General features: G+C 34.0%; 2 protein-coding genes across 2 annotated transcripts; both read right to left on the bottom strand.

The window, feature by feature from the left end:
• Nucleotides 1–3,300: 3,300 nt before the first annotated feature.
• LOC132602761 (receptor-like protein EIX2) lies at nt 3,301–4,242 on the bottom strand. The gene has a single exon (XM_060315534.1). The coding sequence runs from the start codon at nt 4,240–4,242 to the stop codon at nt 3,301–3,303; it is 942 nt and encodes a 313-aa protein (XP_060171517.1).
• LOC132602760 (receptor-like protein EIX2) lies at nt 4,243–6,294 on the bottom strand. Its single transcript, XM_060315533.1, has one exon. The coding sequence runs from the start codon at nt 6,292–6,294 to the stop codon at nt 4,243–4,245; it is 2,052 nt and encodes a 683-aa protein (XP_060171516.1).
• Between the last annotated feature and the right edge of the window lie 6,307 nt (nt 6,295–12,601).

Genomic DNA, 12,601 nt, shown 5'->3' with positions numbered 1-12,601 from the left:
GTCTTCTTTTATTGCCCGGGGGCCTGCATTTCACGATGCAGGTACTGATATACAGGACGACACATCTGCTCAGTAGGACAACATTCGTATCAGCTTATTGGTGAGCCCCATCTCATTCGGGGTTTAGTCAACGTTTATTTTATGATTAATTATGCATCTAAAGGTATGCTGGCTTGTCCCAGTAAGTATGTTTTCTAGTCAGACTCATGATAGAGGTTTCATAGACTAGACAAGTCAGTTATATCATGTCAGACATTTGGAGTCGTATAGCCATTTTGGCTCACTCATGTTTAAACAAGTATTTTATTAAGTATTATGACTTAACATGTTTTATAAAGGCTCATCATGCATTCACGTTATATTCCGCATATGTTATGTATCATGATGATTCAGCAAGCCATGTGGTTCGCTCGGTCACATGCAGTCAGGCACCGAGTGCCGTGTTACGTCCAGGCCATGGTTCGGGGCGTGACAAAACTATTAAGTATCATTATTTTGTTAAACAATTATGAGGGTGAATGATTTTAATTGAGGAATTTAAAATATAATTTGTGTAAGAACTGTTAGGCGAGCCCTGGGCGTTAGGCGTGTTTAGGGCGTACGGTTGAGCGCTTAGGGCGTAAGCCTCATAGGAACTAAGCCCCGCACGTTAGCCCCAGAGCGTTTTGCCACTGCCCTGCCCCAAGGCGAGCCCCGGAGCGAGTCCTAACACTGCTTTTTAAAACAATGGTGATAACATCAGCATACTACTCTGATCATAATGTGATCTACCATTAAAGCAAAGCCCACCCGTTATTTGTCATTGCATATAACATATTCCATATATAACTCTGCCCGTAATGTGCTCTAGCACTAAAGGAGACCTCACTCATTAATTGTCATTGCATATAACATATTCCGCATATGACTCTGACCGTGCTGTGCTCTACCACAAAAGCAAGCCACACTTATTATCTGTCATTGAATGTAACATATTCTGTAAACTACTCTGATCACAATAGAATTCGTATGTTGAGAATGCAAATTGTAATATACAAAGTATTTCATTGTTGATAAAGTTAATGGCAATATTGTAGGGGATATATTGCAGGCCGCCATACAAAAAGAATTTATGCAACAAGTTTACTAATTGCAAGTAGCAACTTAGCCGCCACCCTTGTCAACTCATTTTCTGGTTTACAAATTTATTATAAATAATACTCCAAATTTTTGTTTCTTCCATAAATCATTCACACAAATTAAGGAGAAATAATCAGCTTTGTTTGATAAAGACTACTAGTAATTATTATTATATCCTATAAGTCATTGATATATGATGGTGTTTCCACATTCAATTGTATGGTCAATAGTTCTTAGGGTGCTTGTTTAGGATGATGTCAAATATCTAGAGGATTCTAAATAATTAGTCCTTCATTAATCGTCACTTTTTTTTCTAGATTCATAGTAATTACCATTTCTTAACTTTTAAAGCTAATCTAATATGGCCAAAAAATGGTAATGTATGAGTTCTTGAAGCGAGCCGACTGTAATTTAATATATATATATATATATATATTACTGGATAGCAGTTTATATACTAGGCATCACCCCATGATTCTTGCATGCCTCTGCGAGGGTCGAGGTTGGAAATTTTGGGGAGATACGAATTTAAAAAGTGAATTCTGGGGTCGATCCTGTTGGTTCCTTTTCCTTGAAGTTTGATGATGGAGAAGTTTTCAGTTTGAGCAAAGTTTGTGTATTACACTGAAAAGACTGCAACTCCTTTTGTCGTGCTTGCTGAACTGTTAAACTGAATTTGTCAGATTACAACTTCCATCTACAACATCATTATTGAAAAACTCTATTGTGACCACTATGGTATGATGTATATCCCAGGGAATCTAGATTACTCCTGCAAGCTAAAATTTAAGGAGCAGTCTATTGTGGAAAGAAATCCTCACCAGGTGCAGCATCTCCACCTTATAAGTACTCCTTCCGTCCGAAAAAAATTGTCATGGTTTGGATTACGATGGTTAAACTAACTAATTTTCGGTGTGACTTTGGATATAGAATCTTTAATCTTTTTGAAAGAAAAATTACATATTTAGAAACAACATAATAAGTACTATAAATCATAATAGTTTACAATTCAAAAAAATTAGAAAGTATTTGAAAAAATTATGGTCAAAGAAAATATCCCTTTGACTGTCCAAATAGTAATTAAGATAATCTTTTTGGGACAGAGAAAGTACTTGGTGTTCTTCCCTCACTATTGGATTCTATTCAATAATTGGTCTAGTGATATTATGTTGAAAGGCAATATCTGAAGCGTGAAAATCTTTTTTTTTTTTTTTTTTGGAGATCTTGGTTAGAAAATGCTGCATTACTTTCTTAATGCTCTCTCACTTTCATAATGCTGCATTACTTTCTCAATGCTCACTTTCATAATGCTGCATTACTTTCTTAATGCTATCTCGCTTTAGCTTTCACCAGGCCTGCATCAGATACTGTTAAAAGGGTTCAAACAGCCCAGTTTTTGTAGTACTCCCTCTTCATATGTGGCCCTTGGTATTATATCCATCTCTTCTGTGTGCTTTCTGTGTTGGGTTTATGTAAAAATTAGGGCCAACCACTATTCTCACTCTTTCTTGCCCTAGAGTTGACACAAATTTAGAGATGCGCTCTTCCAAATTTTACTCCGAATTCTCCTTGTTTGAACTTTACAAGTACTTTTTCTGAAATTGGGATATAGTTACATGACTATATCAACAATTCTTTTTCCATTTTCTTTTTTCTTCCTTTATTCTGTTCATTTTTTCAAACATTAATACATGACTGCCTATTCAGCCCTACTTGGTGATACACTGTGATGAAATAGTACAGTTTCAAACTGAGCACCCTCCTTTTCTTTCTAGACCATCCTAAAATAGAGTGGTTTTTCAAAGAGGGGGAGTTTCACACTATCTTATATAATGCAAGAATTCATATGACTCTTAATTTTCCTTTCCTATTTGTTTCAAATGAAAAAGTTACCCTGACACCACATTTTTACTCATTAAGCACTCATTATTCCGACTTCATATACATGCCAAGTCAAGCATGATTTTTGTTGTGAATGGACAAAGAATTTAAGTTTCTTGTGCTTATTTTAGCAAATAAGGTAAACATTTAGATAGCATTGTATTTCACTTTTTCATATACAAAAGTAAGTAATGTGTGCTGTTGAAATTAGAACATAAAATATGTCAGAATCGCAGATGCAAACCCCTAAGCTCCTTTTATTGAATACCTTGGTAAAGTTAAACATTTTTCAACATTCTCCTAAGTGTTTCTTCTACACGTTAAATATCCTAACGTTTTATGCCGAAAACTCCATGTCCATTCATCGAACACCAAAATGCATGCCTCTATGAATCTGAAATAAGCAATTCTCCATCTTTTCTTGATGACCAAAGTGCCAAAAAATACCCAGAAGCCAACAAAGTATCCCAGACCAACAACAGCAAAGAACCATATTTTCTCAAGTTTATCTTCATCGTCTGTTTCTCCTTCATCATCCGTTCCATTATCGGATGTTGTAGTCCCATCTTTAAAACACTTTCGTAAAGGAGGACCACAAAGTGCATCATTTCCTTGGAAAATTGTCGGATCATCATTGGTTTGGAACTGTGTGCTAGTGGGAATTCTTCCTGACAAGTCATTATAAGACAAGTTCAAATGTGTCAAAAAGTCTAAAGTAGTTATGCTTGGTGGAATAGGACTTGACAGTTGATTTATTGAAAGATCTAAGGTTTCAATCCATCCCAATTTCCCCATATTTGTGGGTATATTTCCCGTCAAATGGTTCCTGGACAAGTTCAAAGTTCCAAGTTTGTATAAGCTTGCTATCTCTACAGGGATTTCTCCAGATAAACTGTTGCTCGAGAGATCGATACTATTTACTAGGTAAAGGGTATTAGAATAAGTAAGCATTGTTCCTTTTGCCTCCACTGTCAACGACCCTTGATATTGTCTAGCTTCATCATCAGTTAGCTCAACCTTGAAGCCTTCCAAATTGCCAACACATGATGGAATAGAACCAGATAAATTATTTTCTGAAAGGTCCAGTATGTGAAGATCTGAAAGGCTACAGATTTGTAAGGGAATGGGGCCAGAAAACTTATTATTCTTCACACTAAGGATTAACAATGATCTCATTCTCTCCCCTATCCAAGCTGGAATTAATCCTGTTAACTGATTGTTACTAAGATCAAGGCTAAACATTCACGTGCAATTACTCAAACTAGAAGGCAGTTCCTCGGAGAGATTGTTGCTTGAGAGTCTTAAGAGCATCAGATAAGCAAGAGAGCCTAGTGAGGTTGGAATTTGTCCGGATAGAAGGTTCCTTGACATATCAATCCAATAAAGATATGGTAACTTACCCCAGAAATCAGGAATTTGTCCGATAAGTTGGTTATTATCAAGGGCTAAGGTAGTCAACTGATTCATATCACCGATGCACAAGGGAATGGTGCCATTTAGATTGTTCATGGATATGTCCAAGTCTGTTAAATTGGGAAGTGCTCCACAGATGTTGAGAGGAATAGGTCCTGAAAACAAGTTATCCCTCAAATACAATGTTGTAATGTTAGAAGACCATAATGGAAGAGGTCCCTCAAAAAGATTCATGCTTATATCCACATTGGCTATAAAGTTGAACTGGAATTTGTTAGGAACTTTCCCTGACAAGTTGTTGTTAGCTATGTCTAGATTGTCAAGCTTCAAATCCAACTCTACAAACCAATCTGGTACAGCATCCGAAATTCCCCCGGTATTGAATATTATGCTAGTGAGCTCAGTCTGATCCTTCAGCCATGCTGGGAATTTGGGGCCTAATTGGCATGACTGGATCGTCAAGAATGTCAGCTTGAATGGAGGAGTCCAATTTGAGCTGATGTTGAATGCCAAGGTTATGTTTCTACCAAGTTTCATGCCAACTGAAAATTCTTGCAAGTTAGAAAGATTCAGGAAATGGGCTTCTGTGACAATACCTTCCCACATATTATCAGAGATGTCCAACGAGACCAACGACGTGAGCTGCCCGATATTCGTGGGGAGGTTCCCACTCATTTGGTTAGATGTGAGGTAGAGCGACTCCAAGGATGATAAGTTCCCTATAGTTTCAGGTATTGTGCCTGTGAGTGAGTTGAACCTCAGTTGAAGCAGTTTTAGGTTCCTCAAGTGGCCTAATTTAGCAGGAAGATTGCCACTCAGTTCATTGAAACTCAGATCCAATGTCTCCAAGCTGTTGCTTTGGCATTCGGATAAGACATCAATGAAATCAGTAATGTCTCCGCTGATGTTGTTGTAGGAGAGGATCAAAGTCGTCAAATTGCATAGTTTCCCCAAGCTTTTTTTTAGTGGCCCGTTAATACCATAATTAGACGATACATCAAGATATTCAAGGGAAATGATCTTTGCAAACTCATCAGGCAGTTCACTAAAGATATTGTTGGAGTTTAAGTCAAGATACACAAGGTTACTAAGACTGAAGAGCCATTGAGGGAAAATACTCGAGTTGAAAGCATTGTTGGAAAGATCAAGTACCAAAAGGGAAGTTAGATCTAGCGATGGAAGAGAAGATGGAAGGTTTAAAAGCTGGCATTGAGGCAAATGCAACTTCAAGAGAGAAGGAACATGAGCATTGATTGTTTGAAGCCAAGAATTATTAGCTTTGCTAAGATCTGAACCTCCCAAATTTAAATGTTCAAGAAAAGAAAGTCCTTTTAGCCATTCAAGATCATTCTCAACTGGCTTTTCGGAGTACATATTCAAATCAAGAACTTGCAAATTTGAGAGGTTTCCAAGAAATGAAGATACTGAACCAGAAAGAGATGCACCAGAGAGATTTAGATACCTCAATTCTCCAATTTGACCGATGAATTCAGGTACTTTAATTCCTCCAAAATTGTTCATGCTCAAGTCTAAGTAAGTCAACTTTTGTAAATCAAGTAAAGATGGATTAATCTCACCTCCTAATTCGCTGTTTGTTGAAAATGTGTTTCTCAGGTCAAGCTTTACGACGTTTCCTGTCTTGTTGTCACAGCTTACCCCAATCCATTGACAGCAATTTTCTTGATCAGTCCAAGAAGATAGCCTGCCTGAAGGATCTGTAAGATTTTCTTTAAGTTTGAGCAGTGCTTTCTTCTCTGTTTCAATGCAAGTGCCCACTTTAGAGGTGCCAGCAGAAGAAACAAATTGATAGTCTATGCAAGTGAAATACAAAAGTTGAAATAACAATATGAGAAATATTAGTTGAAATGAGTTACTCCCCATATTTTCTTGTTATGAATGCACTAGGAATAAAAACTCTATATATATAGGTATAGAAGTAGTTGATTTCTTCCCATAGTAGCTAAAATCTAAGCTAGTCAATTGATGCATTAGACTTTTTGACTTTGAAAACAAAGACTTTGGAATTTCATTCTCCTAGGAAAGAGTCTCATTCTATGTACGAGATAATTTTGAGATAAACATTAAACTATAGCTTCATGACATGTAAAAGAAATCCTAGTGATAGCATCAACATACGATCTGAATATAACATATTTTAGATACGACTCTGACGCCCAAGGAGCGGACTTACCATAGAAGCTACGAATTTGGTGGAACCTAGTAGTTTAGGTTCAAATTTTATATTTATACTTAAAATTTACTTAATATGTATAAATAATTTATCAAGAACCCACTGAGTAAAAAAGTTATAAATTCTAAACTATAAACTTAAAATTTTGAATTCCCCTGTGTTGACTGCGATAGAATTCATATGTTGAGAGCGAAAATTGTAATATACAAACTACAAAGTATGTCATAATTGATAAAACTAATGTGAATATTATAGGGGATATATTATAGGCCGCCATACAAAAAGAATTTATGCAAATATTACTAATTGCAAGTAGCAACTTGGGCGGGTGCACCCCTTCCATTGACAAGTTATCAACTAATTTTTTTAGTTTACCTAGATTCCTGGATTATATATTATATCTTATTTTTCTTCTATAAATCGTTCACACAAAAAGGAGAAATAGTCAGCTTTATTGACCACTAGTAATTATAGTATCTAATAAGTAATTGATAGATGATGGAGCTTTCACATTCTATTGTATGGTCAATAGTTCTTAGGGTGCTTAATAAGGATGATTTCCAATATCTAGAGGATTCAAAATAATGAGTCCTTCATTAATCGTCACTTTGTTTTTTCTAGAGTCATAATAAATACCATTTTTTACTGCTTTGGAAGCTAATTTAATATGAGCGAAAAAGAGGTAAAGTATGAGTTCTTGAAGCGAGCCCATTGTAATATAAAATTTAGAAGTAGCTTGTCAATGAAATAACGGCTTTGCATGATGTAAAATTCGATTCTCATCCGATTAGACGAAAAAAGTCTATTGTAATTACTAATTTGTTGAAATAGATGCATCTTTTAGTACCATTTAGAGTGCAATACTTACGATATTCAAAGTTTTATGGATGTATTGTAAGAGAGTTTTTCTCCTATGAATAATTAAAATATCAACGAACATTTCATTCGAGACATTAGATGAATGAAAAGTCGTTACTAAAAGGTTCGCTACAAAAAGAACAGGACTATTTGTTCGTTACTAACATGTGTATAATTAGTAAGTATACATTAATTATACATTTATTAAACAAAAATTATACGTTGATTATACATTTATTATACACAAATTATACAAAAATGATATATTTTCTATACATATTCTATACGATAATGATACAGTTTCTATACATGTGATACTTTTTTTCTATACATATACAGAAGTGATACATATTCTATACAATAATGATACAGTTTTTATACGTGATACATTTTCTATACATATACAGTAGTGATACATATACAATAATGATACAGTTTATATACATATATATGCTGGAATTAGTTGAAAAATGGCTAGAAAATGGAATTACTTTGAAAAGGCTAAAAAATGACTTTTAAGATTCTTGGGTCACCGGGTGTCAATAGTTTCACCCGGATGGCCATTTGCGTCCTTTTCCCTTTAACTAAATTGTATTTTGGATTTTACATTGTGTAAAAGCCCATACCAAATTTGGGCTTTGGTTGGGCTATATGCATGGCTGGACAACTATGTGATTGAGCCCAATATGGTTGTTCCTTCTCTGTGGGCCAACCTGGCATTTGAAGCAATGCTCACAAATAGTAAGGAATGGCCAAAATTTACAACGTTTTAAAAGTTTAGATGTCTTGAAAATCAAACTAAGATCTTAAGTTTCAAACTTCTGATCATCGAGTTTGAAATTTTAACCGTCAAACTTTAACTTCAAATGTTAGGTCTGAAGTTTGAATGCAGTTCAAAAATTCAGACCTAAAGTTTTGATTTTGATAGTTCAAACTTCAGATCTTTAGGTATGAAATCGAGCTTTGGTAGTTCTGAAGAAAAAGCAACAATAGCAGTAACATAAGCGGTCTAAAGTTTTCCAAATTGGTTATACTTGGAATAGTTATTAAAAATTGGATATGTTTTAAATAAGGTGCTAAAAGCGGCTCGTTTAGTGCCTTTACTATCCGAAAATATTGCTCCCTCAAGTGCCTTGGCTCAATCTTATGCATTATCATTTGAATTAACACAAAATTTAAAATATTATATTTGACTTAAATAAGTATATTATTACTAGTAAAAAATAATAATTGAAAATTTAGTTAACAGCGAAGACATCATAACATCATGTTATGAACATGGTCAAGGTGGAGAACCTATTGGGGAGTTCGACAAATTACGTTTGAGACCCTGGTTAAAAAGAGCATGTGAGATGGCTTTAAATAGAAGATGAGACATTCTATTAGGACTCGTTTGATATGATGGATAAGCAAAAATAGTCCTGGGATAAAAATTTAGTGCCGCCTTATCCCACGTTTAGTTGGAATAAAAACTCAAGATAACTAATCCCGAGATTAGTTATCCCGGGATTATAGTGTTTTTCTATCCCATATTGAAGGTGGAATAACAACCCGGGATAACTTGTGTTGTTTTATTTTCATTAGCTATTTTGTAATAGCATTCTGGAACCACCGTTTTCTATTTTCCTTTTTGTTGATGAACACTTTGATCGTGAGTTCATTTCATTATCAATACTATTTGTTACACATCACATCCAGATTTAAAGAAAGTTTTATAGAAGTAGGATCTTGTTATAATTTAGAATGTCTTAAACTGGAATCGCATTATTATTAATTTATTATTGAGAATTTGATAAATTAATTCATCGACCAACAATACATAATCAGATACTACCACTGGAGAAATATATTTTTTAAGACAAAAAAAAAAAAAAGAATTGTGGAAAATTGATTTGAGATGGCTTGGAAAACAAGTTCTACTTTGGATTTCATAACTATTCCACCGAAAGTTCCATGAATTTTCTAAAAAGCATTAAATTTTTGTGAAGCCCATGTGTCAACATTTTTTTTTTTCCAGACCACCTAACTTTAAACTTTTTTTTCTTATTCACTTTTTGTCAGAAGTATTCTGTTGATGACCCATAATGTTCGTATGAAATTTCCTTACCATTTCTCAGATAGAACCTACAAATTTACCAAGTGAGAATATTTACATTTTGTTATTTTAGCATGTACAGTTTTCTACACTATCATTCAGTAACTTTGAGTGAATTAGCATCAGACCAATTAAAAATATAATAACAAAATTTGGTTTGGAAAGATCAAATAATTCATGTGATAATAGAAGAAATTAAACGGACCAACGATTAGTACGGTGAAATATATAGTTAGGTTCTATTCGTCCTTAATTAAAGTTCTAGAGTATGAAGAGCGGAGCTATATTATTAAGTACCGATTTGCACGCACAAACTTAATAGCTTTTACTTATCCTGTATTTGTCTTAGAAAATTCATTAATTATGTAGATATTTAATTGCGAACTCAATAACTAAAATGAGCCAATTGTTCGGTGGTAGTTCAGCACTGATGATTTTAAAAATTTGGCTCCATTTTTATCAGGTTATCAGGTACGCCTTGTGAAAGAAAGAATATTTCAGTAAGGAGAGCCTTACTACCTTAATTAGTGGACCTATCACAGCACGTGAAATTCAAGATTAGTCGAGTGAGTAACACATCAAATATCGAAGGATTAAACAACAAAGGATGAAACTAAACTGGTCCTTCTGAACTTATGCAAGAACGACTTCATAAGTGTTTCTTTAATGAAACATTTTTAATTGACTCTTCTTCCCCAAATATATATAATGGAAAGTTTCACAATTGGAGAGAGTTAATTTTTAGTTTGATAGAAATAAAAATAATAAGCACATATCTGTGAAATGAATAAAAAACATGTAATATTTGGGGAAGAAGAATTAATAAATAACTACAAATTACTCTAATTTAAAGGAGACCTGAATCCATGAATAATGATTTTAAGAATATATATTTTTTAATCCTTGTGGCTCCCTTAATTTAAGGTTAAAAAACTATAGATATGTGTTTAATTAAGATTCCAGATCCATCATGGCATCATCTCTGATCCACTTGGATTCTGTAGTATGGATGCATTTTTTATGTGAGACAAAATATGAAAAAGACCTGATCAAACTTGCGCTCGTATTGAGATCAGATAAATAATAGCTTTCCATGCAAATTTAAGATTTCTAGATTATGAGTGCACCATTTTAAAAAAATGTATCAAGTGGGAATCAATCACTAGTCCTCTAGGTAAATAACTCAACTTTCGATCAAGTGCATCATTTGGCCTTCTTGTGGCATGAGTACCAACAAATAATTATTGTACCAATTTTAAAAAATATATACATAAAATACCTAATTTTACAAAGAGACCGTGGATTATATTCACGTGCCTCAATATTAATGTACAAATTCGCCCCTGTTTTAGACCACCAAATGTTTATGGCAGGATAGATAGAGTTCCTCTATAATTATTTTTATTTTTTCTATTTGATATTCGGTATCTGTGCTTTTAGGACCCAACTAAATTAAATTTGGATTCGTGCCTGAAAGTTAACAATGGGGTAAATTAAAGCGGCAGTTTCGTACAAGGGCTCAAACTGAGTCCTCTGACTGAGGATGAAGAGTACTTACCACTCTATTACAATTCATCTATCTTTAATTAGAGATTTCGAATTCGAGTCGCGAATGAAAAAATTCTTAGTCAGGAGCACTTTCTCTTTTAATAGGCCTGCCTGACACAACGGAAATTTAGATTAATCGAGTCTTAAAAACAAATATCGGACACGAGATGAGAAAATAAAAATAAAAAGGAGGTTTCTGTCCCCTTTGTCCTAATTTACTCATTTTCAATACTTTTGGCCGCAACAATGTCTCCATCAAATTTTGCATATTCCATGTGAATGAGCAGCCATGATAAACTCCACTCAATGATAGTTACGTACGTTTAGAGGTTGTTGGCTTCTTCTGTACTCTCTTTCTTTCTCCCTTTTTTGACTTTTCTTTGGATATTACAAGTTGTGATTTTGGAATAGAGAAAATGTTGAGGTGGTAAAAATCACCGCAAGATATAGTGAGATGATTGAAATCCATTCATTATAAATTAGAAGTTTGTGATTCGAGCTTTAATTTGAGAATATAAATTTTTTTAGCAGGAAATATTTTGCTTTTTAACGAATCTTACGTGACGTAAATTCAGATGAATTGACCCTACAATTATGAAAAATCGAATAGTTATCCTAAAAAGTCAAAGTGATAATTACTTGCACGATCCGCAGTTTGGTCCATTGAGCCAAGGCACTCAATCTTTGGAAAGGGTCTTTAATATAAATTGCGAATAACCTTAAAGGATATTACTATGATGGAAACATAGTTTTATAGGGCACAATCTAAGAGTTGTGATATGAAAATAAATGAAGAAAAAATATGTATCTCTTTACTTATTGGAGTCATTTTAATTACTCTTTCTATCTGCATCACTGCATTCTTATACTGAGTAGTGAACTACTTTTAGCACTTAACTATGATTAAATGATATCCATTATCATTTTAATTGTTAACTATTATTGTTAAAGTGTTAGGGTTGTATGCGTCGAGTCTGAATATATTTTATTCCTTTGAAAGAAACGGGATTGTGAGTGGCCAAAAATGGTTAAAAAGATGTGGGGGTGGGGGGGGGGGGGGGGGGGGCGGCTTTTGTGAGATATTGAAAGTTGAAACTTGTAATTATCAGCTTAATTAACACAAAATTCTCGTGTTCCTTATTTTCATTTTTATATTACATTAAAGATAACATCAAATAACTTTTTTCCCACGTGTCATTAGGCACAATTAGCATAAGTTACCTTGACCAATCTACCTCAGAATATAATCTCAATTGCCTTTGACGACATGATAACATTTTAAATATTATATGCATGTAACGTGTTCGCGATCATAACCAATTTTACTCAAATCAAAACAAAAAGATGCATGTAATAGCTCTTAACTTATTCTTTTTTAAGTTCCGCCATTTGTTTTATTTTATGTTTGTTTTCTGCCTTGGACTTTTATTCTGAAAGTGTATACAAAACACATGTTTTACATGCACAAATTTGATATAAATGCCAGGTATCAGTAA

The sequence above is a fragment of the Lycium barbarum genome, chromosome 7 (assembly GCF_019175385.1).
Source record: "Lycium barbarum isolate Lr01 chromosome 7, ASM1917538v2, whole genome shotgun sequence".
Taxonomy (NCBI): domain Eukaryota; kingdom Viridiplantae; phylum Streptophyta; class Magnoliopsida; order Solanales; family Solanaceae; genus Lycium; species Lycium barbarum.
Note: the sequence above shows the minus strand (reverse complement) of the source record. Positions and strands in the feature narration are given on the sequence as shown.

What these genes read in the sequence shown, in the direction of transcription:
- LOC132602761 (XM_060315534.1), bottom strand. Translation starts at nt 4,242, where the DNA reads ATGTTTAGCCTTGATCTTAGTAACAATCAGTTAACAGGATTAATTCCA.
- LOC132602760 (XM_060315533.1), bottom strand. Translation starts at nt 6,294, where the DNA reads ATGGGGAGTAACTCATTTCAACTAATATTTCTCATATTGTTATTTCAA.